General features: G+C 55.0%; 2 protein-coding genes across 4 annotated transcripts in view; one reads left to right on the top strand and one right to left on the bottom strand.

Moving 5' to 3' along the window:
* Positions 1-21,060, top strand: part of TRMT112 (tRNA methyltransferase activator subunit 11-2) — a 30,030-nt gene that overhangs the window by 4,634 nt on the left and 4,336 nt on the right. Inside the window, exons 3-4 of one of the 3 annotated variants that reach the window (XM_081340476.1) lie at positions 3,697-3,796; positions 9,195-9,296. In XM_081340476.1, the coding sequence (XP_081196602.1) occupies positions 3,788-3,796; positions 9,195-9,296 (111 nt within the window). In that variant the 5' untranslated portion in view covers positions 3,697-3,787. Of the gene's footprint in view, positions 1-3,696; positions 3,797-7,281; positions 7,443-7,996; positions 8,104-9,194; positions 9,297-21,060 lie in introns of those variants that run through there. The other 2 variants (XM_081340475.1, XM_081340477.1) reach the window with 2 other exon arrangements.
* On the bottom strand, positions 729-6,468 carry PRDX5 (peroxiredoxin 5). The gene is made up of 6 exons (XM_081340474.1): positions 6,227-6,468; positions 4,922-5,056; positions 4,277-4,408; positions 2,254-2,292; positions 1,955-2,019; positions 729-1,393 (listed from the first exon to the last, which is right to left on the bottom strand). The coding sequence occupies exons 1-6, from the start codon at positions 6,386-6,388 to the stop codon at positions 1,288-1,290; spliced, it is 639 nt and encodes a 212-aa protein (XP_081196600.1). The 5' UTR covers positions 6,389-6,468; the 3' UTR covers positions 729-1,287.

Genomic DNA, 21,060 nt, shown 5'->3' with positions numbered 1-21,060 from the left:
GGCAGTCCTAAGCTCCGTGGGAAGATGGTTCCAAAGGGCCAGCGCGCCCACAGAGAACGCCCTTCCCCTGGGGATAACCCGCCGGCATTCCTTGACCGGCGGTACCCTAAGAAGGCCCTCCCTGTGGGAGCGCACAGGACGATGGGAAGTTGATGCCGGCAGCAGGTGTTCCCTTAGATAATCCGGACCCAAGCCATTAAGAGCTTTATAGGTCATTACCAGCACCTTGAATTTCACCCGGAGGGCAACCGGAAGCCAATGCAGCTCACGGAGAAGAGCTTTTGCATCATTATACAAAGTTGCACCCAAAATGTCTCTTGCTTTTTCACACATCCACTGTCCGCGGTTTCAACCATCTCACCGAAATAGAACGAGGTGTGTTTCTCCTTCCTCCCCACCCCCATCAGAAAGACAGGAACACGGGTGAATAATCCATCTCGTTCGTACGTTAATTCAACCCTTTTGAGTTGCGATAAATTATGATATTTTTTTTAAAAAAAAGCAGGCCTGGGACCTCCCTGTATTTTTTTTTAAGAGATGTTTTTAAAAATGGAGGTTTTTTTAACAACTTGAGTCACTCCTGGGTTCCTTCATTCGTCAAGTGAAGGAACATTTTTTTTCTTCTCAGATGGAAGTGTGTGGCTGGATTTATGTGGGGGTTTGCCCTTTGCTCCCTAGCCAACGTGAGCCCTTGATGTAACCCCCATGAAACAAGTTGAGACCTCAGCTTCATTTCAGACTATTTATTTGCAATCAAAAGGAACAGAGAAGTAGCGAAAACAATCGCGTAAACCAACAGAAGAGAATATTTCCAGCTCAGGTTTAAACTATGGGGTCCTTGGTGCTCTCTGAGCTGGGTGGTTTTCCGGCAGACGTTTCATGACCCAACTAGGCAACATCATCAGTGCTACAAGGCTTGACTCTCTTTTTTTTTTTTTTAGACAAAGGGACTTGCTGCTATCAACTCCGACAATCAAACAAGGAACAGCCTAATCAAGGATCTATCAAAATGAAAACACCCTCCCCAACGCCAACAGGGCAGGCTACTGATATCTAAACAGAGAGCAAACCGCTTCTAGCACTGATGATGTTACCTAGTTGGGTCATGAAACGTCTCGAAGCTCAGAGAGCCCCAAGGACTCCACAATTATGTCAAGACACACGACTCCGTCTCCTGAGCCAATTCCAAAATCCCGCCAAGGGCCATCCGCCTGGTAGGAACCAACTGGTTTGCGTAGGGCTAAGATCAGCAACGGTGGGGCTGGGGGGGAAACGGGGGTCTGTGCCTCAGAGCTGGGAGACGATGTTGCTGGCCAGGCTGCAGGTGAGTCCCGTCCCGTCCTCTTCCACGTTGAGGGACTTCACAATGCTGTCCTCCACCACCATGGAGAACCTGGGGGGAAAAAAGGGGGGAAGAGAATAAAACCGGGAGGGCGATCGGAAGGAAAATAATGGGTGGGAAAGATTTAAGATTTTTCCATTTATTTTCCGGACTGAGAGGGCCTTATTTTGGGGGTGGGTGGTGGATGGGGGTTTGCAGGAAGACCTCAAGTTAGAGCTGAGAAGATTCAGCCGGGGTTCAATTCAACGGAGGTGCCCTTGAAGGTAGTCCTTGACTTACCACGGTTCATTGAGTGACCGTTTGAAGTTACAACGGCATTGAAACAAGGGACCTAGGACCGTTTTTCACACAACCCTTGCAGCATCCCCAGGCTTTAAGGCAGGGGTCTTCAAACTTGGCCCTTTTATGACTTGTGGACTTCAACGCGTGCCTGGCTGAAGAATTCTGGGAGTTGAAGTCCACAAGTCATAAAAGGGCCAAGTTTGAAGACCCCTGCTGTAAAGGTTTTGGAAAGGAAGAAATCTCTCTCTCTCTCTCTCTCTCTCTCTCTCTCACACACACACACACACACACTAACACACAGACACAAAATGCAATTTGCGGTTCTCAGACCTTTTGGATCGGTTTGTCCCAAACAACTGCCGGAGAGAGTCCTTGTCAAGCAAGAGATTGGTGGCCTGTGGGGAAACAAGCAAAATTGGGGCTGACCTTCATTGTCTGGGAGATTTGAGGCAGTTTGGTCTAGTGGTTCAGGCACCAGATGAGAAAGCAGGAGACGGTGAGTTCTAGTCCTGCCTTGGGCATGAAAGCCAGCTCGGTGACTTTGGGCCAGTCCAAGTCCATAATTCCCACACCTGGGGCTCTCCTAGCCGAGCGCCCAAACCCCCACACTTCGCCGGGTCTTTCCGTACCTTGCCAAAAGCCCCTGTTGGATCAGCCAGCATCCGCACCTGTGGAGAGAGAAAACAAACACCAATTATTATTTTTTTTAAAAAATCACAACATGGAGCAATTCCTAGCCTTTCCCAACCGTGAGTCAGCCTCTTAGCTTCCCTCTTCCCCAGTGGAAAACGGACCAAATTATGTGCAGAAAAGTTTTAAAGGCAAAAAAACAGAAAAAGTCTATTTGCCTGGGCACGATTATGTGGCACAACGAGCAAGATTTGCTAAGGTTAGCAGTAGCTAAGGGGCAAACCACATGCCACGCCGTAATGTGAAAATCAGATTATTTTGCCTTTGGGAAGGGCGGGCAGAGAAATGACTGCTGTTCAGTTGCTGAGATGCGTTGAGCAACTTCTGGGAAACTCCACCGGGAGCTCAAAGCAAGCAGCCTCAAAAGCTGCGCCAATTATCCATAAAAATGTCTTTTCTCAAGGGGTTTGGCCTCTCTCCCAGCCCTCTTGGTTCATTAGCTCACATTCTTTTCATTAAGAAGCAACCTGGGCTAGTTAAGAGCCTCCACCCACAGGGACGTGGCCCCACTGCTACTACTACAGCTAGTCCTCAAGTTACGACGGTTGCTCATTCGTTAAGTGAGTTTTGCCTCATTTTACAACCTTCCTTGCCGGAGGTGTCAAGCTAGTAACACGTCTGTTAAGTGAATCTGGCTTTCCCCATTGACTTTGCTGGTCAGAAAGTCACAAACGGGGATCCCACGACACGGGAACACCGCAACTGTCATTAAGTACAAGTCAGTTGCCAAGCATCTGGATTTTGATCATGTGACTCTGGGGATGCTGCAGCGGTCTTGTGTGAAAAAGTCGTAAGTCACTTTTATTGAGTACCGTCCTTCGGGAGAAGGGCGGTATAGAAATTCAATAAATAAATAAATAAATAAACTTCGATGACTAAACTATTGTAAGTCAAGAACTTCCTCCCGTCTCCAAGGTCATTCTCGCACACTGTTACGCCAACCTAACCAACGTGACAGCAGAGAAATAAGAAAGTTGTGGCCAATCTCTCTAAAAAACATGAAAAAAATAATGTTTTTCTCCCTCTCTGGCGCTTAAAGAATTGTAATTTGGCAGCAACTTTGGTAGACTTCTGTTGGGTTCCTGCTTCGAAGGAAGGAAACAAATCTTGCTGCAAATAAATTCCAGAATGTGTACATAAAGAGAACGAAAAGAACGGGTGGGTGGGTAGCCAGGTTTGTATAAACCAAGATGCCAAGATCAGCGTTTCTCTGTATCTTCCCATCTGTGACATCTGGCGACTGCACCATGAATTATGAATCATATTCAGTTATATAAACCTGGGCAACAACACGAGTCTTGCATAATCTTGCAAAAAGCAAAAGCTGAAAATGAAATATTTCTGGCTAATAGTTTCATTTCAGGCTCCTTGTATCTTCCCAGGTGTTACTCGAATTCTTCAAAACAAGATGTAGCTCAAACCTGAAAAACTTGAAGATGGGTGGACTTCAACTCCCAGAATTCCCCAGCCAGCATGCTTAAAGTAAGTGGACTTCAACTCCCAGAATTCTCCAGCCAGACTGCTTTAAGAGGGGTGGATTTCAACTCCCAGAATTCCCCAGCCAGAGGATGCTTTAAGAGGGGTGGACTTCAACTCCCAGAATCCCCCAGCCAGCCTGCTTTAAGAGGGGTGGACTTCAACTCCCAGAATTCCCCAAATAACATGCTTTCCTCTCTATTTGCCTGTGGGAATCTAAGCTTCGACCAACTACTTCTCAACCTTGGCAACTTATAGAATTTCTTGGTGGGCTGGCTGCAGAACTCCCAGAATTCCAAGCTGCGGAATTCTGGGACTCGGAGTCCACTCTTCTTAAAATCGCCGTTTAAGAAACACCAGTATCAATTTTTGTTTCCAATGCTTTGTGTCTTGGAAAAATTAAAAAGAAGTGGGGGGGAAATCTCCTATCCTGTAACACACACACACACACACACACACACAAACACACAGAGAGCATTATTTTACCTTTCCTTCTGCTTTGTGAGCCTTTCCCCATTCGTTCATGACAAAAATATCGTTGACCGACAGGCAAGCAATGATCTCAACCCCTTTGCCCTTCAGTTGCCCTGCTTTCTCCACGTAGCCGGGCAGATGCGTCTGTCATCGGGCACAAAACGAAAAAAGAAAAGAAAAATGACAGATAAGTCTTCAACTCGCGACCACGACCCAGCCCAACGTTCCTATGGCTAAGGGACAAAACATTTGTGAAGTGAGTTTTGCCTGCTCCATTTTAGGACCTTACTTGCCCCAGTTCTTAAGTGAATCATTTCAGTTATCAGGTTAGCAATACGGTTGCTAAATGAATCGGGATTCCCCACTGACTTTGCTTGTCACGTGACACACACACACACACACCCCCGGGAACATTGCGACCGTCGTAAAGACGAGTCAGTTGCCGAGCCTCTGAATTTTGATCACGTGACCACGGGGATGTGGCAGAGGTGGCCAGCATGGAAAAAATGCTGTCAGTCCCTTGTAACTTTGAACAGTCACTAAACGAATTGTGCTCCACCTCGAGCCGAGTTCTCAAAACTTTAAGGCTTTTGTGGTGCTCAGAGCAGTCTCAAATTCTCAACTCCGTGGCGGATTGCAAAATGGGCTCTTACTCACTTGGGAACAACCAGGGGTGAAGGCACCGGGCACCCCAAAAAGAATGCCCTTTTTCCCCATGAAGAGGCTGGACAGGTTGACTTTGTTGGAAGGGTCTCCCTCGTAAACTTCCACGCCGGGCAGCTTGTCGCCCACCTGTCGAAAAGAAAACAGCCGGACTTAATTTCCCAGAATTCCCTAGCCAGCACACCTTGCCTATCAGGTTGCAAAAGGGAATCACGTGACCCAGGGAATTCCCTGCAAGTTGCTAAGCTTAGGGACACGGTTGTTAAGTGAATCTGGCTTCCCCATTGACTTTGCTCGTCAGAAAAGAGGGTCACATGACCCCAGGACAATGCAACCGTCGTAAATGGGAGTCAAGTTTTGAAGTGTTCGAATTTCGATCACGTGACTCTGCGGATGCTGCAATGGTCGCAAGTGTGATAAACTGGTTATAATTCACTTTTTTTTCCAGTGCTGTTATAACTTCGGTCACTGAAGGGACTGTCCTAAGTCGAGGACTGCCTGTCTTATAGGTTACATTTTGAAATATGTTAGTTCCTGAGAACTGAGTAAGTGTTCTGCATACGGTATTAATATCTAACGAAAGAAACCAAGCTACATTCTGGCTTAGCTAGGCTGAGTGTCCAACATACGGCACGTTTTGTAACCCAGCTTATGCAACAGCCTAGCATTGCATCAAACATGTCCAGTATTGCACGCATATCATTTATCACTCATTCGGCACGCCCCTTTTGGGGGTTCTGTTGGCACATCAGGAGGCCAATTCCCCCGCCCAAAATGTGCAAATTGCACAATTATTAGTGTCCTTTTGCACTGACCCCCTTGTACAGCGCTTTTGAAGCCTAGTTCAAGGTCATTGCACTGGGGTCCCTGCTCCCAGCTGTTGGCACATCGGGAGGGGAACTCCACCTCCCCAAGAGTGCAAATTGCACAGTTATTAGTGTCCTTGCACTGACCCCTTGCATGAGCTGACTTTAGAAGGGAGGGCTCTTTCTAAGCCCAGTTCAAGGTCATTGCAAAGGGGTCTCTGCCCCCAGCTGCTGGCACATCAGGAGGCGAACCCCCCCCCCCTCCGAAATGTGCAAATTGCACAATTACTACTGTCCTTTTGCACTGACCTCTTACACGGCGGTGACTTTGCAAACGGAGGGCGCTTCCTAACCCCCTGTGGAGGCCATTGCACGGGGATTCTTGCACCCTCAGCTATTTGCAAATCAGGCCAACCCCCCCCCCCCCCAAGTGTGCAAATTGCACGATTGGCAACGTCCTTTTGCACGGAGTTTTCTTTTTTTTTGCACTCACCTTAAGGGCCGCCATGGCTGCGGCTCCCGAGGCAAAGGCCCGGCGGGTCACCCCAGAGTTTGCAAGCCGAGAAGCCGTCCCGGCTCCCCAACAGACTCGCCCCAGCGCCCCCGCCCGGTTCCACCCCGTTGCCATGGAAATCCCGGGAGTGACAGCCGCCATGGCAACGCGCAACCTTTTGAAGTTTTTCGCCCGCTCCGCCGCCCGGGCTTGCTCTGGCGCGCGTCCCCGACCGTGCACGCGTCCCGGGAGGTGGGTGGGAGGGCTTTTTTTTTCTTTCCCCCGAGGGATGGATGGGTGGGGGAAAGACAAGAGAGTAGGAATACATCCGTTTTACTTTATTGTAATCGTAAACATTTATATATTTTTTTGCAAAAAAAGAAAAAAATGGAATTGGATTTAGCTTTGCATCCGTTTGGGAATTGCATTACCGAAGAGAAAACGTATAAGTTGCAAGCTTGGTCCTCTTTGACTTGATTGATTGATTGCTAAATGGTTTGGCGTCTTGTCAAATCCCCCCCATTCCCAGCCTTTGGAGGCACAGCCTGGTGTAAGATGGGGCTTGTAGTCCAAGGCTTGTAAGTGGTCCTTGGTGTTCTCTGAGCTTGACTGTTCTCTTGCAGAGGTTTTTGTGACCCAAACTAGGTAGCATCATTAGTGCCGTTAGATGAAGGCCAGATCAGAGCGTCTTCGACTTAACAAGCCTTCGTTTAGTGACCATTCGACCACTCCCAAGTTACAACGGCGCTGAAAAAAGCGACATGGTTGTTTTTCCACATTTATGCTTCTTGCAGCATCCCTAGGGTCACTGCCCAAATTTTGGACGCTTGTCAAATGGCTCCTATTTATGACGGTTCGCCTGATTCACTTAACAACTGCGTTGCTAACTTAACAATTGTGGCAAGAAAGGTTGTAAAGACGACGAAAGTCTCTGCGACCAGGAACCCTCAGACCCCCGGAACCCCGTATCGCGCGGGCTCGCGTTTCCCGGAGGACCCAAGCGAGCGTTGCACAAAATCTCCGGAAGTGGGAGGAAAGACCGGCGGCTTTTGTTTACCCCAAACCGGAAGCAGACCGGAAGGGATCCCCGCGTGCACTTGCCCTTCCTTCCCTGCTCGCTCGGCGGACCGAAAGCATGAAACTCCTGACCCACAACATGCTCACTTCTCACGTGCGGGGCGTGCGAGCCGGAGGAGGGTTTCCCCTTCTCATAAAGGTAAGCGAGGATGGCAAAGCCTTCCCCCGCCTCCCTTCACAGCAGGCTGGACTACATAGCCCATCGCTTTAGTGCTGCGCTCCAACTCCCATTCCGCCAGCCAGGCTCCCCCGGTTTTGCATTCTCCAGGTTCCAGCTCCCATCATCCCCAACTCGCCCTCCTTTAGGGTTTCTTAGATTTAGATGGGAGCAAAGAGAGAGAAGATGGGTCTGGTAGTCCTAAATCTGACATTGGAGCCTTGCTGAAGGGACTGCGTCGTCGTGCTTGGGATCCCATCATCCCCAGCCTAGCTGCTTGCTTGTTTATTTGGTTTCATTTCTCCGAGCCACTCAATCTGGGCGGTGTATATCATAAAACATTTTTAAAAAGTAATTAAGGTGGTACAAAATGAATTGGCCCAACCCACCTCACAGGGTTGTTGTTGTTGTTGGGAAAATAGGAGGAGGAAAGAGGACTATGTAATGTATGTTTGCCCCCTTGAATGATGTATTCATTTGTATTTTATCTTTTATTGTTTTTAGAAATTACTCCAGGTGGTGAACATACAGTATACAATGCTCCTTCCTCCTCCTCCTCCTCTTTTCCCCACAACAACCCTGTGAGGTGGATCCGACTAAGAGTCCCTGGCCCAAAGTCACCCTGCTGGTTTTCATGCCTAAGGTGGGACTAGAACTCAACCGTCCCCTGCTTTCTAGCCTGGCGCTTTAACCATTAGACCAAACAGTCTCGGTCTCCTGTTTGAGCAGGGGGCTGGACTAGAAGACCTCCAAGGTCCCTCCCTCCCAACTCTTGTTTTTCTGTTATTTTTATCTATAAAAATAATAAAGGTGGGATAAGCAAATCTAGAACAAAATAAAAATATATGGCCCCAAAGTAGAATTGTTACGATTCAAGGTTAGTACAGCCAGGAAACAAGACCCTTAACTCACTTGGGGCCTGACTCATATTCAAGTCTTCACAGTCTTACAGAAAACCAAGAGGGTGGTGGCCCTCCTGACACCTGAAGGCAGAATATCCCAATGGGTAGGACCCGTGGCAGAGAAGGCACTTCTCCTGGTGCCCACCGGCTGACAACATGCCTTGGCTGATGGGACCCACAAGGTGCCCAGCCTGCTTGGAGCAAATTGGGCAGGCAGAAACGAGGCTTCCTAACGTAGCCCAGTGTTGTGATTCAGGGTCAGCCTGTGGGTTTGGCAGTTGGGTTGCACGACTCAGAGGAGGAGGAGGGGGGTGTTGAAGACCTTGCTGATGAGAGACCCAGCTGTGTGAGCCTGACAGCGTGGATGAAGATGACCCACAGCTGGCCCTGTTCAAGGACACCTGACGCAGGAGGCAGTCAATTAGGAGTAAACAGAGGAAGGCAATGGGGTTTCTCGGAAGGAGGAGAGAGAAGCCACGCCCTGAACTCTATATAAGGGGAGGGCTGGTTTGCTGAAGGCAATCGCTTGGATAGTTCCTGTTTCTTAGCTCACGTTTTATGGTTTGGTGTCTTGTCTTGCTCTGTTTTATGTGAATAAATTTGGGAGGCTTTATTCCAGCCTCTTGCCGTTTGTAAAGGGGTTGTCCCTGCTTTTGATGCAGGGCCGGAAGCAGGCTGGTACAGAACACCCAGTCCCAAACTGGGAAGGGCTGTGGACCGTTCTGCCCCTAGGAACATGGGGAAATAAGAATTGCAGCCTGCTTAACTGCACCATAAACCTTGTTTTAAGGGTTTCCCGAGATTTAAAGCTTTCTGTCTCTTCTGCCCACAGGCTACAGAGGTCAAGGTGAACAATATCGACTTCAACGCAGAGTTTACTGCACGGATGGTGGCCAAAATCGAATGGGCAGCTCTGGTGGGTGCTGCAGAAAGTGTAAGTCCTCTTCCTTCTCCTTCTAGTCAGCTGGGGGCATTTTGAAACATGTGCAACTTCCTTCATGGCATGGCATGGCATGGCATGGCATGGCATGGCATGGCATGGCATGGCATGGCAAGGCAAGGCAAGGCAAGGCAAGGCAAGGCAAGGCAAGGCAAGGCAAGGCAAGGCAAGGCAAGGCAAGGCAAGGCAAGGCAAGGCAAGGCAAGGCAAGGCAAGGCAAGGCAAGGCAAGGCAAGGCAAGGCAAGGCAAGGCAAGGCAAGGCAAGGCAAGGCAAGGCAAGGCAAGGCAAGGCAAGGCAAGGCAAGGCAAGGCAAGGCAAGGCAAGGCAAGGCAAGGCAAGGCAAGGCAAGGCAAGGCAAGGCAAGGCAAGGCAAGGCAAGGCAAGGCAAGGCAAGGCAAGGCAAGGCAAGGCAAGGCAAGGCAAGGCAAGGCAAGGCAAGGCAAGGCAAGGCAAGGCAAGGCAAGGCAAGGCAAGGCAAGGCAAGGCAAGGCAAGGCAAGGCAAGGCAAGGCAAGGCAAGGCAAGGCAAGGCAAGGCAAGGCAAGGCAAGGCAAGGCAAGGCAAGGCAAGGCAAGGCAAGGCAAGGCAAGGCAAGGCAAGGCAAGGCAAGGCAAGGCAAGGCAAGGCAAGGCAAGGCAAGGCAAGGCAAGGCAAGGCAAGGCAAGGCAAGGCAAGGCAAGGCAAGGCAAGGCAAGGCAAGGCAAGGCAAGGCAAGGCAAGGCAAGGCAAGGCAAGGCAAGGCAAGGCAAGGCAAGGCAAGGCAAGGCAAGGCAAGGCAAGGCAAGGCAAGGCAAGGCAAGGCAAGGCAAGGCAAGGCAAGGCAAGGCAAGGCAAGGCAAGGCAAGGCAAGGCAAGGCAAGGCAAGGCAAGGCAAGGCAAGGCAAGGCAAGGCAAGGCAAGGCAAGGCAAGGCAAGGCAAGGCAAGGCAAGGCAAGGCAAGGCAAGGCAAGGCAAGGCAAGGCAAGGCAAGGCAAGGCAAGGCAAGGCAAGGCAAGGCAAGGCAAGGCAAGGCAAGGCAAGGCAAGGCAAGGCAAGGCAAGGCAAGGCAAGGCAAGGCAAGGCAAGGCAAGGCAAGGCAAGGCAAGGCAAGGCAAGGCAAGGCAAGGCAAGGCAAGGCAAGGCAAGGCAAGGCAAGGCAAGGCAAGGCAAGGCAAGGCAAGGCAAGGCAAGGCAAGGCAAGGCAAGGCAAGGCAAGGCAAGGCAAGGCAAGGCAAGGCAAGGCAAGGCAAGGCAAGGCAAGGCAAGGCAAGGCAAGGCAAGGCAAGGCAAGGCAAGGCAAGGCAAGGCAAGGCAAGGCAAGGCAAGGCAAGGCAAGGCAAGGCAAGGCAAGGCAAGGCAAGGCAAGGCAAGGCAAGGCAAGGCAAGGCAAGGCAAGGCAAGGCAAGGCAAGGCAAGGCAAGGCAAGGCAAGGCAAGGCAAGGCAAGGCAAGGCAAGGCAAGGCAAGGCAAGGCAAGGCAAGGCAAGGCAAGGCAAGGCAAGGCAAGGCAAGGCAAGGCAAGGCAAGGCAAGGCAAGGCAAGGCAAGGCAAGGCAAGGCAAGGCAAGGCAAGGCAAGGCAAGGCAAGGCAAGGCAAGGCAAGGCAAGGCAAGGCAAGGCAAGGCAAGGCAAGGCAAGGCAAGGCAAGGCAAGGCAAGGCAAGGCAAGGCAAGGCAAGGCAAGGCAAGGCAAGGCAAGGCAAGGCAAGGCAAGGCAAGGCAAGGCAAGGCAAGGCAAGGCAAGGCAAGGCAAGGCAAGGCAAGGCAAGGCAAGGCAAGGCAAGGCAAGGCAAGGCAAGGCAAGGCAAGGCAAGGCAAGGCAAGGCAAGGCAAGGCAAGGCAAGGCAAGGCAAGGCAAGGCAAGGCAAGGCAAGGCAAGGCAAGGCAAGGCAAGGCAAGGCAAGGCAAGGCAAGGCAAGGCAAGGCAAGGCAAGGCAAGGCAAGGCAAGGCAAGGCAAGGCAAGGCAAGGCAAGGCAAGGCAAGGCAAGGCAAGGCAAGGCAAGGCAAGGCAAGGCAAGGCAAGGCAAGGCAAGGCAAGGCAAGGCAAGGCAAGGCAAGGCAAGGCAAGGCAAGGCAAGGCAAGGCAAGGCAAGGCAAGGCAAGGCAAGGCAAGGCAAGGCAAGGCAAGGCAAGGCAAGGCAAGGCAAGGCAAGGCAAGGCAAGGCAAGGCAAGGCAAGGCAAGGCAAGGCAAGGCAAGGCAAGGCAAGGCAAGGCAAGGCAAGGCAAGGCAAGGCAAGGCAAGGCAAGGCAAGGCAAGGCAAGGCAAGGCAAGGCAAGGCAAGGCAAGGCAAGGCAAGGCAAGGCAAGGCAAGGCAAGGCAAGGCAAGGCAAGGCAAGGCAAGGCAAGGCAAGGCAAGGCAAGGCAAGGCAAGGCAAGGCAAGGCAAGGCAAGGCAAGGCAAGGCAAGGCAAGGCAAGGCAAGGCAAGGCAAGGCAAGGCAAGGCAAGGCAAGGCAAGGCAAGGCAAGGCAAGGCAAGGCAAGGCAAGGCAAGGCAAGGCAAGGCAAGGCAAGGCAAGGCAAGGCAAGGCAAGGCAAGGCAAGGCAAGGCAAGGCAAGGCAAGGCAAGGCAAGGCAAGGCAAGGCAAGGCAAGGCAAGGCAAGGCAAGGCAAGGCAAGGCAAGGCAAGGCAAGGCAAGGCAAGGCAAGGCAAGGCAAGGCAAGGCAAGGCAAGGCAAGGCAAGGCAAGGCAAGGCAAGGCAAGGCAAGGCAAGGCAAGGCAAGGCAAGGCAAGGCAAGGCAAGGCAAGGCAAGGCAAGGCAAGGCAAGGCAAGGCAAGGCAAGGCAAGGCAAGGCAAGGCAAGGCAAGGCAAGGCAAGGCAAGGCAAGGCAAGGCAAGGCAAGGCAAGGCAAGGCAAGGCAAGGCAAGGCAAGGCAAGGCAAGGCAAGGCAAGGCAAGGCAAGGCAAGGCAAGGCAAGGCAAGGCAAGGCAAGGCAAGGCAAGGCAAGGCAAGGCAAGGCAAGGCAAGGCAAGGCAAGGCAAGGCAAGGCAAGGCAAGGCAAGGCAAGGCAAGGCAAGGCAAGGCAAGGCAAGGCAAGGCAAGGCAAGGCAAGGCAAGGCAAGGCAAGGCAAGGCAAGGCAAGGCAAGGCAAGGCAAGGCAAGGCAAGGCAAGGCAAGGCAAGGCAAGGCAAGGCAAGGCAAGGCAAGGCAAGGCAAGGCAAGGCAAGGCAAGGCAAGGCAAGGCAAGGCAAGGCAAGGCAAGGCAAGGCAAGGCAAGGCAAGGCAAGGCAAGGCAAGGCAAGGCAAGGCAAGGCAAGGCAAGGCAAGGCAAGGCAAGGCAAGGCAAGGCAAGGCAAGGCAAGGCAAGGCAAGGCAAGGCAAGGCAAGGCAAGGCAAGGCAAGGCAAGGCAAGGCAAGGCAAGGCAAGGCAAGGCAAGGCAAGGCAAGGCAAGGCAAGGCAAGGCAAGGCAAGGCAAGGCAAGGCAAGGCAAGGCAAGGCAAGGCAAGGCAAGGCAAGGCAAGGCAAGGCAAGGCAAGGCAAGGCAAGGCAAGGCAAGGCAAGGCAAGGCAAGGCAAGGCAAGGCAAGGCAAGGCAAGGCAAGGCAAGGCAAGGCAAGGCAAGGCAAGGCAAGGCAAGGCAAGGCAAGGCAAGGCAAGGCAAGGCAAGGCAAGGCAAGGCAAGGCAAGGCAAGGCAAGGCAAGGCAAGGCAAGGCAAGGCAAGGCAAGGCAAGGCAAGGCAAGGCAAGGCAAGGCAAGGCAAGGCAAGGCAAGGCAAGGCAAGGCAAGGCAAGGCAAGGCAAGGCAAGGCAAGGCAAGGCAAGGCAAGGCAAGGCAAGGCAAGGCAAGGCAAGGCAAGGCAAGGCAAGGCAAGGCAAGGCAAGGCAAGGCAAGGCAAGGCAAGGCAAGGCAAGGCAAGGCAAGGCAAGGCAAGGCAAGGCAAGGCAAGGCAAGGCAAGGCAAGGCAAGGCAAGGCAAGGCAAGGCAAGGCAAGGCAAGGCAAGGCAAGGCAAGGCAAGGCAAGGCAAGGCAAGGCAAGGCAAGGCAAGGCAAGGCAAGGCAAGGCAAGGCAAGGCAAGGCAAGGCAAGGCAAGGCAAGGCAAGGCAAGGCAAGGCAAGGCAAGGCAAGGCAAGGCAAGGCAAGGCAAGGCAAGGCAAGGCAAGGCAAGGCAAGGCAAGGCAAGGCAAGGCAAGGCAAGGCAAGGCAAGGCAAGGCAAGGCAAGGCAAGGCAAGGCAAGGCAAGGCAAGGCAAGGCAAGGCAAGGCAAGGCAAGGCAAGGCAAGGCAAGGCAAGGCAAGGCAAGGCAAGGCAAGGCAAGGCAAGGCAAGGCAAGGCAAGGCAAGGCAAGGCAAGGCAAGGCAAGGCAAGGCAAGGCAAGGCAAGGCAAGGCAAGGCAAGGCAAGGCAAGGCAAGGCAAGGCAAGGCAAGGCAAGGCAAGGCAAGGCAAGGCAAGGCAAGGCAAGGCAAGGCAAGGCAAGGCAAGGCAAGGCAAGGCAAGGCAAGGCAAGGCAAGGCAAGGCAAGGCAAGGCAAGGCAAGGCAAGGCAAGGCAAGGCAAGGCAAGGCAAGGCAAGGCAAGGCAAGGCAAGGCAAGGCAAGGCAAGGCAAGGCAAGGCAAGGCAAGGCAAGGCAAGGCAAGGCAAGGCAAGGCAAGGCAAGGCAAGGCAAGGCAAGGCAAGGCAAGGCAAGGCAAGGCAAGGCAAGGCAAGGCAAGGCAAGGCAAGGCAAGGCAAGGCAAGGCAAGGCAAGGCAAGGCAAGGCAAGGCAAGGCAAGGCAAGGCAAGGCAAGGCAAGGCAAGGCAAGGCAAGGCAAGGCAAGGCAAGGCAAGGCAAGGCAAGGCAAGGCAAGGCAAGGCAAGGCAAGGCAAGGCAAGGCAAGGCAAGGCAAGGCAAGGCAAGGCAAGGCAAGGCAAGGCAAGGCAAGGCAAGGCAAGGCAAGGCAAGGCAAGGCAAGGCAAGGCAAGGCAAGGCAAGGCAAGGCAAGGCAAGGCAAGGCAAGGCAAGGCAAGGCAAGGCAAGGCAAGGCAAGGCAAGGCAAGGCAAGGCAAGGCAAGGCAAGGCAAGGCAAGGCAAGGCAAGGCAAGGCAAGGCAAGGCAAGGCAAGGCAAGGCAAGGCAAGGCAAGGCAAGGCAAGGCAAGGCAAGGCAAGGCAAGGCAAGGCAAGGCAAGGCAAGGCAAGGCAAGGCAAGGCAAGGCAAGGCAAGGCAAGGCAAGGCAAGGCAAGGCAAGGCAAGGCAAGGCAAGGCAAGGCAAGGCAAGGCAAGGCAAGGCAAGGCAAGGCAAGGCAAGGCAAGGCAAGGCAAGGCAAGGCAAGGCAAGGCAAGGCAAGGCAAGGCAAGGCAAGGCAAGGCAAGGCAAGGCAAGGCAAGGCAAGGCAAGGCAAGGCAAGGCAAGGCAAGGCAAGGCAAGGCAAGGCAAGGCAAGGCAAGGCAAGGCAAGGCAAGGCAAGGCAAGGCAAGGCAAGGCAAGGCAAGGCAAGGCAAGGCAAGGCAAGGCAAGGCAAGGCAAGGCAAGGCAAGGCAAGGCAAGGCAAGGCAAGGCAAGGCAAGGCAAGGCAAGGCAAGGCAAGGCAAGGCAAGGCAAGGCAAGGCAAGGCAAGGCAAGGCAAGGCAAGGCAAGGCAAGGCAAGGCAAGGCAAGGCAAGGCAAGGCAAGGCAAGGCAAGGCAAGGCAAGGCAAGGCAAGGCAAGGCAAGGCAAGGCAAGGCAAGGCAAGGCAAGGCAAGGCAAGGCAAGGCAAGGCAAGGCAAGGCAAGGCAAGGCAAGGCAAGGCAAGGCAAGGCAAGGCAAGGCAAGGCAAGGCAAGGCAAGGCAAGGCAAGGCAAGGCAAGGCAAGGCAAGGCAAGGCAAGGCAAGGCAAGGCAAGGCAAGGCAAGGCAAGGCAAGGCAAGGCAAGGCAAGGCAAGGCAAGGCAAGGCAAGGCAAGGCAAGGCAAGGCAAGGCAAGGCAAGGCAAGGCAAGGCAAGGCAAGGCAAGGCAAGGCAAGGCAAGGCAAGGCAAGGCAAGGCAAGGCAAGGCAAGGCAAGGCAAGGCAAGGCAAGGCAAGGCAAGGCAAGGCAAGGCAAGGCAAGGCAAGGCAAGGCAAGGCAAGGCAAGGCAAGGCAAGGCAAGGCAAGGCAAGGCAAGGCAAGGCAAGGCAAGGCAAGGCAAGGCAAGGCAAGGCAAGGCAAGGCAAGGCAAGGCAAGGCAAGGCAAGGCAAGGCAAGGCAAGGCAAGGCAAGGCAAGGCAAGGCAAGGCAAGGCAAGGCAAGGCAAGGCAAGGCAAGGCAAGGCAAGGCAAGGCAAGGCAAGGCAAGGCAAGGCAAGGCAAGGCAAGGCAAGGCAAGGCAAGGCAAGGCAAGGCAAGGCAAGGCAAGGCAAGGCAAGGCAAGGCAAGGCAAGGCAAGGCAAGGCAAGGCAAGGCAAGGCAAGGCAAGGCAAGGCAAGGCAAGGCAAGGCAAGGCAAGGCAAGGCAAGGCAAGGCAAGGCAAGGCAAGGCAAGGCAAGGCAAGGCAAGGCAAGGCAAGGCAAGGCAAGGCAAGGCAAGGCAAGGCAAGGCAAGGCAAGGCAAGGCAAGGCAAGGCAAGGCAAGGCAAGGCAAGGCAAGGCAAGGCAAGGCAAGGCAAGGCAAGGCAAGGCAAGGCAAGGCAAGGCAAGGCAAGGCAAGGCAAGGCAAGGCAAGGCAAGGCAAGGCAAGGCAAGGCAAGGCAAGGCAAGGCAAGGCAAGGCAAGGCAAGGCAAGGCAAGGCAAGGCAAGGCAAGGCAAGGCAAGGCAAGGCAAGGCAAGGCAAGGCAAGGCAAGGCAAGGCAAGGCAAGGCAAGGCAAGGCAAGGCAAGGCAAGGCAAGGCAAGGCAAGGCAAGGCAAGGCAAGGCAAGGCAAGGCAAGGCAAGGCAAGGCAAGGCAAGGCAAGGCAAGGCAAGGCAAGGCAAGGCAAGGCAAGGCAAGGCAAGGCAAGGCAAGGCAAGGCAAGGCAAGGCAAGGCAAGGCAAGGCAAGGCAAGGCAAGGCAAGGCAAGGCAAGGCAAGGCAAGGCAAGGCAAGGCAAGGCAAGGCAAGGCAAGGCAAGGCAAGGCAAGGCAAGGCAAGGCAAGGCAAGGCAAGGCAAGGCAAGGCAAGGCAAGGCAAGGCAAGGCAAGGCAAGGCAAGGCAAGGCAAGGCAAGGCAAGGCAAGGCAAGGCAAGGCAAGGCAAGGCAAGGCAAGGCAAGGCAAGGCAAGGCAAGGCAAGGCAAGGCAAGGCAAGGCAAGGCAAGGCAAGGCAAGGCAAGGCAAGGCAAGGCAAGGCAAGGCAAGGCAAGGCAAGGCAAGGCAAGGCAAGGCAAGGCAAGGCAAGGCAAGGCAAGGCAAGGCAAGGCAAGGCAAGGCAAGGCAAGGCAAGGCAAGGCAAGGCAAGGCAAGGCAAGGCAAGGCAAGGCAAGGCAAGGCAAGGCAAGGCAAGGCAAGGCAAGGCAAGGCAAGGCAAGGCAAGGCAAGGCAAGGCAAGGCAAGGCAAGGCAAGGCAAGGCAAGGCAAGGCAAGGCAAGGCAAGGCAAGGCAAGGCAAGGCAAGGCAAGGCAAGGCAAGGCAAGGCAAGGCAAGGCAAGGCAAGGCAAGGCAAGGCAAGGCAAGGCAAGGCAAGGCAAGGCAAGGCAAGGCAAGGCAAGGCAAGGCAAGGCAAGGCAAGGCAAGGCAAGGCAAGGCAAGGCAAGGCAAGGCAAGGCAAGGCAAGGCAAGGCAAGGCAAGGCAAGGCAAGGCAAGGCAAGGCAAGGCAAGGCAAGGCAAGGCAAGGCAAGGCAAGGCAAGGCAAGGCAAGGCAAGGCAAGGCAAGGCAAGGCAAGGCAAGGCAAGGCAAGGCAAGGCAAGGCAAGGCAAGGCAAGGCAAGGCAAGGCAAGGCAAGGCAAGGCAAGGCAAGGCAAGGCAAGGCAAGGCAAGGCAAGGCAAGGCAAGGCAAGGCAAGGCAAGGCAAGGCAAGGCAAGGCAAGGCAAGGCAAGGCAAGGCAAGGCAAGGCAAGGCAAGGCAAGGCAAGGCAAGGCAAGGCAAGGCAAGGCAAGGCAAGGCAAGGCAAGGCAAGGCAAGGCAAGGCAAGGCAAGGCAAGGCAAGGCAAGGCAAGGCAAGGCAAGGCAAGGCAAGGCAAGGCAAGGCAAGGCAAGGCAAGGCAAGGCAAGGCAAGGCAAGGCAAGGCAAGGCAAGGCAAGGCAAGGCAAGGCAAGGCAAGGCAAGGCAAGGCAAGGCAAGGCAAGGCAAGGCAAGGCAAGGCAAGGCAAGGCAAGGCAAGGCAAGGCAAGGCAAGGCAAGGCAAGGCAAGGCAAGGCAAGGCAAGGCAAGGCAAGGCAAGGCAAGGCAAGGCAAGGCAAGGCAAGGCAAGGCAAGGCAAGGCAAGGCAAGGCAAGGCAAGGCAAGGCAAGGCAAGGCAAGGCAAGGCAAGGCAAGGCAAGGCAAGGCAAGGCAAGGCAAGGCAAGGCAAGGCAAGGCAAGGCAAGGCAAGGCAAGGCAAGGCAAGGCAAGGCAAGGCAAGGCAAGGCAAGGCAAGGCAAGGCAAGGCAAGGCAAGGCAAGGCAAGGCAAGGCAAGGCAAGGCAAGGCAAGGCAAGGCAAGGCAAGGCAAGGCAAGGCAAGGCAAGGCAAGGCAAGGCAAGGCAAGGCAAGGCAAGGCAAGGCAAGGCAAGGCAAGGCAAGGCAAGGCAAGGCAAGGCAAGGCAAGGCAAGGCAAGGCAAGGCAAGGCAAGGCAAGGCAAGGCAAGGCAAGGCAAGGCAAGGCAAGGCAAGGCAAGGCAAGGCAAGGCAAGGCAAGGCAAGGCAAGGCAAGGCAAGGCAAGGCAAGGCAAGGCAAGGCAAGGCAAGGCAAGGCAAGGCAAGGCAAGGCAAGGCAAGGCAAGGCAAGGCAAGGCAAGGCAAGGCAAGGCAAGGCAAGGCAAGGCAAGGCAAGGCAAGGCAAGGCAAGGCAAGGCAAGGCAAGGCAAGGCAAGGCAAGGCAAGGCAAGGCAAGGCAAGGCAAGGCAAGGCAAGGCAAGGCAAGGCAAGGCAAGGCAAGGCAAGGCAAGGCAAGGCAAGGCAAGGCAAGGCAAGGCAAGGCAAGGCAAGGCAAGGCAAGGCAAGGCAAGGCAAGGCAAGGCAAGGCAAGGCAAGGCAAGGCAAGGCAAGGCAAGGCAAGGCAAGGCAAGGCAAGGCAAGGCAAGGCAAGGCAAGGCAAGGCAAGGCAAGGCAAGGCAAGGCAAGGCAAGGCAAGGCAAGGCAAGGCAAGGCAAGGCAAGGCAAGGCAAGGCAAGGCAAGGCAAGGCAAGGCAAGGCAAGGCAAGGCAAGGCAAGGCAAGGCAAGGCAAGGCAAGGCAAGGCAAGGCAAGGCAAGGCAAGGCAAGGCAAGGCAAGGCAAGGCAAGGCAAGGCAAGGCAAGGCAAGGCAAGGCAAGGCAAGGCAAGGCAAGGCAAGGCAAGGCAAGGCAAGGCAAGGCAAGGCAAGGCAAGGCAAGGCAAGGCAAGGCAAGGCAAGGCAAGGCAAGGCAAGGCAAGGCAAGGCAAGGCAAGGCAAGGCAAGGCAAGGCAAGGCAAGGCAAGGCAAGGCAAGGCAAGGCAAGGCAAGGCAAGGCAAGGCAAGGCAAGGCAAGGCAAGGCAAGGCAAGGCAAGGCAAGGCAAGGCAAGGCAAGGCAAGGCAAGGCAAGGCAAGGCAAGGCAAGGCAAGGCAAGGCAAGGCAAGGCAAGGCAAGGCAAGGCAAGGCAAGGCAAGGCAAGGCAAGGCAAGGCAAGGCAAGGCAAGGCAAGGCAAGGCAAGGCAAGGCAAGGCAAGGCAAGGCAAGGCAAGGCAAGGCAAGGCAAGGCAAGGCAAGGCAAGGCAAGGCAAGGCAAGGCAAGGCAAGGCAAGGCAAGGCAAGGCAAGGCAAGGCAAGGCAAGGCAAGGCAAGGCAAGGCAAGGCAAGGCAAGGCAAGGCAAGGCAAGGCAAGGCAAGGCAAGGCAAGGCAAGGCAAGGCAAGGCAAGGCAAGGCAAGGCAAGGCAAGGCAAGGCAAGGCAAGGCAAGGCAAGGCAAGGCAAGGCAAGGCAAGGCAAGGCAAGGCAAGGCAAGGCAAGGCAAGGCAAGGCAAGGCAAGGCAAGGCAAGGCAAGGCAAGGCAAGGCAAGGCAAGGCAAGGCAAGGCAAGGCAAGGCAAGGCAAGGCAAGGCAAGGCAAGGCAAGGCAAGGCAAGGCAAGGCAAGGCAAGGCAAGGCAAGGCAAGGCAAGGCAAGGCAAGGCAAGGCAAGGCAAGGCAAGGCAAGGCAAGGCAAGGCAAGGCAAGGCAAGGCAAGGCAAGGCAAGGCAAGGCAAGGCAAGGCAAGGCAAGGCAAGGCAAGGCAAGGCAAGGCAAGGCAAGGCAAGGCAAGGCAAGGCAAGGCAAGGCAAGGCAAGGCAAGGCAAGGCAAGGCAAGGCAAGGCAAGGCAAGGCAAGGCAAGGCAAGGCAAGGCAAGGCAAGGCAAGGCAAGGCAAGGCAAGGCAAGGCAAGGCAAGGCAAGGCAAGGCAAGGCAAGGCAAGGCAAGGCAAGGCAAGGCAAGGCAAGGCAAGGCAAGGCAAGGCAAGGCAAGGCAAGGCAAGGCAAGGCAAGGCAAGGCAAGGCAAGGCAAGGCAAGGCAAGGCAAGGCAAGGCAAGGCAAGGCAAGGCAAGGCAAGGCAAGGCAAGGCAAGGCAAGGCAAGGCAAGGCAAGGCAAGGCAAGGCAAGGCAAGGCAAGGCAAGGCAAGGCAAGGCAAGGCAAGGCAAGGCAAGGCAAGGCAAGGCAAGGCAAGGCAAGGCAAGGCAAGGCAAGGCAAGGCAAGGCAAGGCAAGGCAAGGCAAGGCAAGGCAAGGCAAGGCAAGGCAAGGCAAGGCAAGGCAAGGCAAGGCAAGGCAAGGCAAGGCAAGGCAAGGCAAGGCAAGGCAAGGCAAGGCAAGGCAAGGCAAGGCAAGGCAAGGCAAGGCAAGGCAAGGCAAGGCAAGGCAAGGCAAGGCAAGGCAAGGCAAGGCAAGGCAAGGCAAGGCAAGGCAAGGCAAGGCAAGGCAAGGCAAGGCAAGGCAAGGCAAGGCAAGGCAAGGCAAGGCAAGGCAAGGCAAGGCAAGGCAAGGCAAGGCAAGGCAAGGCAAGGCAAGGCAAGGCAAGGCAAGGCAAGGCAAGGCAAGGCAAGGCAAGGCAAGGCAAGGCAAGGCAAGGCAAGGCAAGGCAAGGCAAGGCAAGGCAAGGCAAGGCAAGGCAAGGCAAGGCAAGGCAAGGCAAGGCAAGGCAAGGCAAGGCAAGGCAAGGCAAGGCAAGGCAAGGCAAGGCAAGGCAAGGCAAGGCAAGGCAAGGCAAGGCAAGGCAAGGCAAGGCAAGGCAAGGCAAGGCAAGGCAAGGCAAGGCAAGGCAAGGCAAGGCAAGGCAAGGCAAGGCAAGGCAAGGCAAGGCAAGGCAAGGCAAGGCAAGGCAAGGCAAGGCAAGGCAAGGCAAGGCAAGGCAAGGCAAGGCAAGGCAAGGCAAGGCAAGGCAAGGCAAGGCAAGGCAAGGCAAGGCAAGGCAAGGCAAGGCAAGGCAAGGCAAGGCAAGGCAAGGCAAGGCAAGGCAAGGCAAGGCAAGGCAAGGCAAGGCAAGGCAAGGCAAGGCAAGGCAAGGCAAGGCAAGGCAAGGCAAGGCAAGGCAAGGCAAGGCAAGGCAAGGCAAGGCAAGGCAAGGCAAGGCAAGGCAAGGCAAGGCAAGGCAAGGCAAGGCAAGGCAAGGCAAGGCAAGGCAAGGCAAGGCAAGGCAAGGCAAGGCAAGGCAAGGCAAGGCAAGGCAAGGCAAGGCAAGGCAAGGCAAGGCAAGGCAAGGCAAGGCAAGGCAAGGCAAGGCAAGGCAAGGCAAGGCAAGGCAAGGCAAGGCAAGGCAAGGCAAGGCAAGGCAAGGCAAGGCAAGGCAAGGCAAGGCAAGGC

The sequence above is a fragment of the Vipera berus genome, assembly GCF_964194415.1.
Source record: "Vipera berus genome assembly, chromosome: 16".
Classification (NCBI taxonomy): Eukaryota; Metazoa; Chordata; class Lepidosauria; order Squamata; family Viperidae; genus Vipera; species Vipera berus.
The sequence above is the reverse complement of the archived record's forward strand: the minus strand, read 5'-3'. Positions and strand labels throughout refer to the sequence as shown.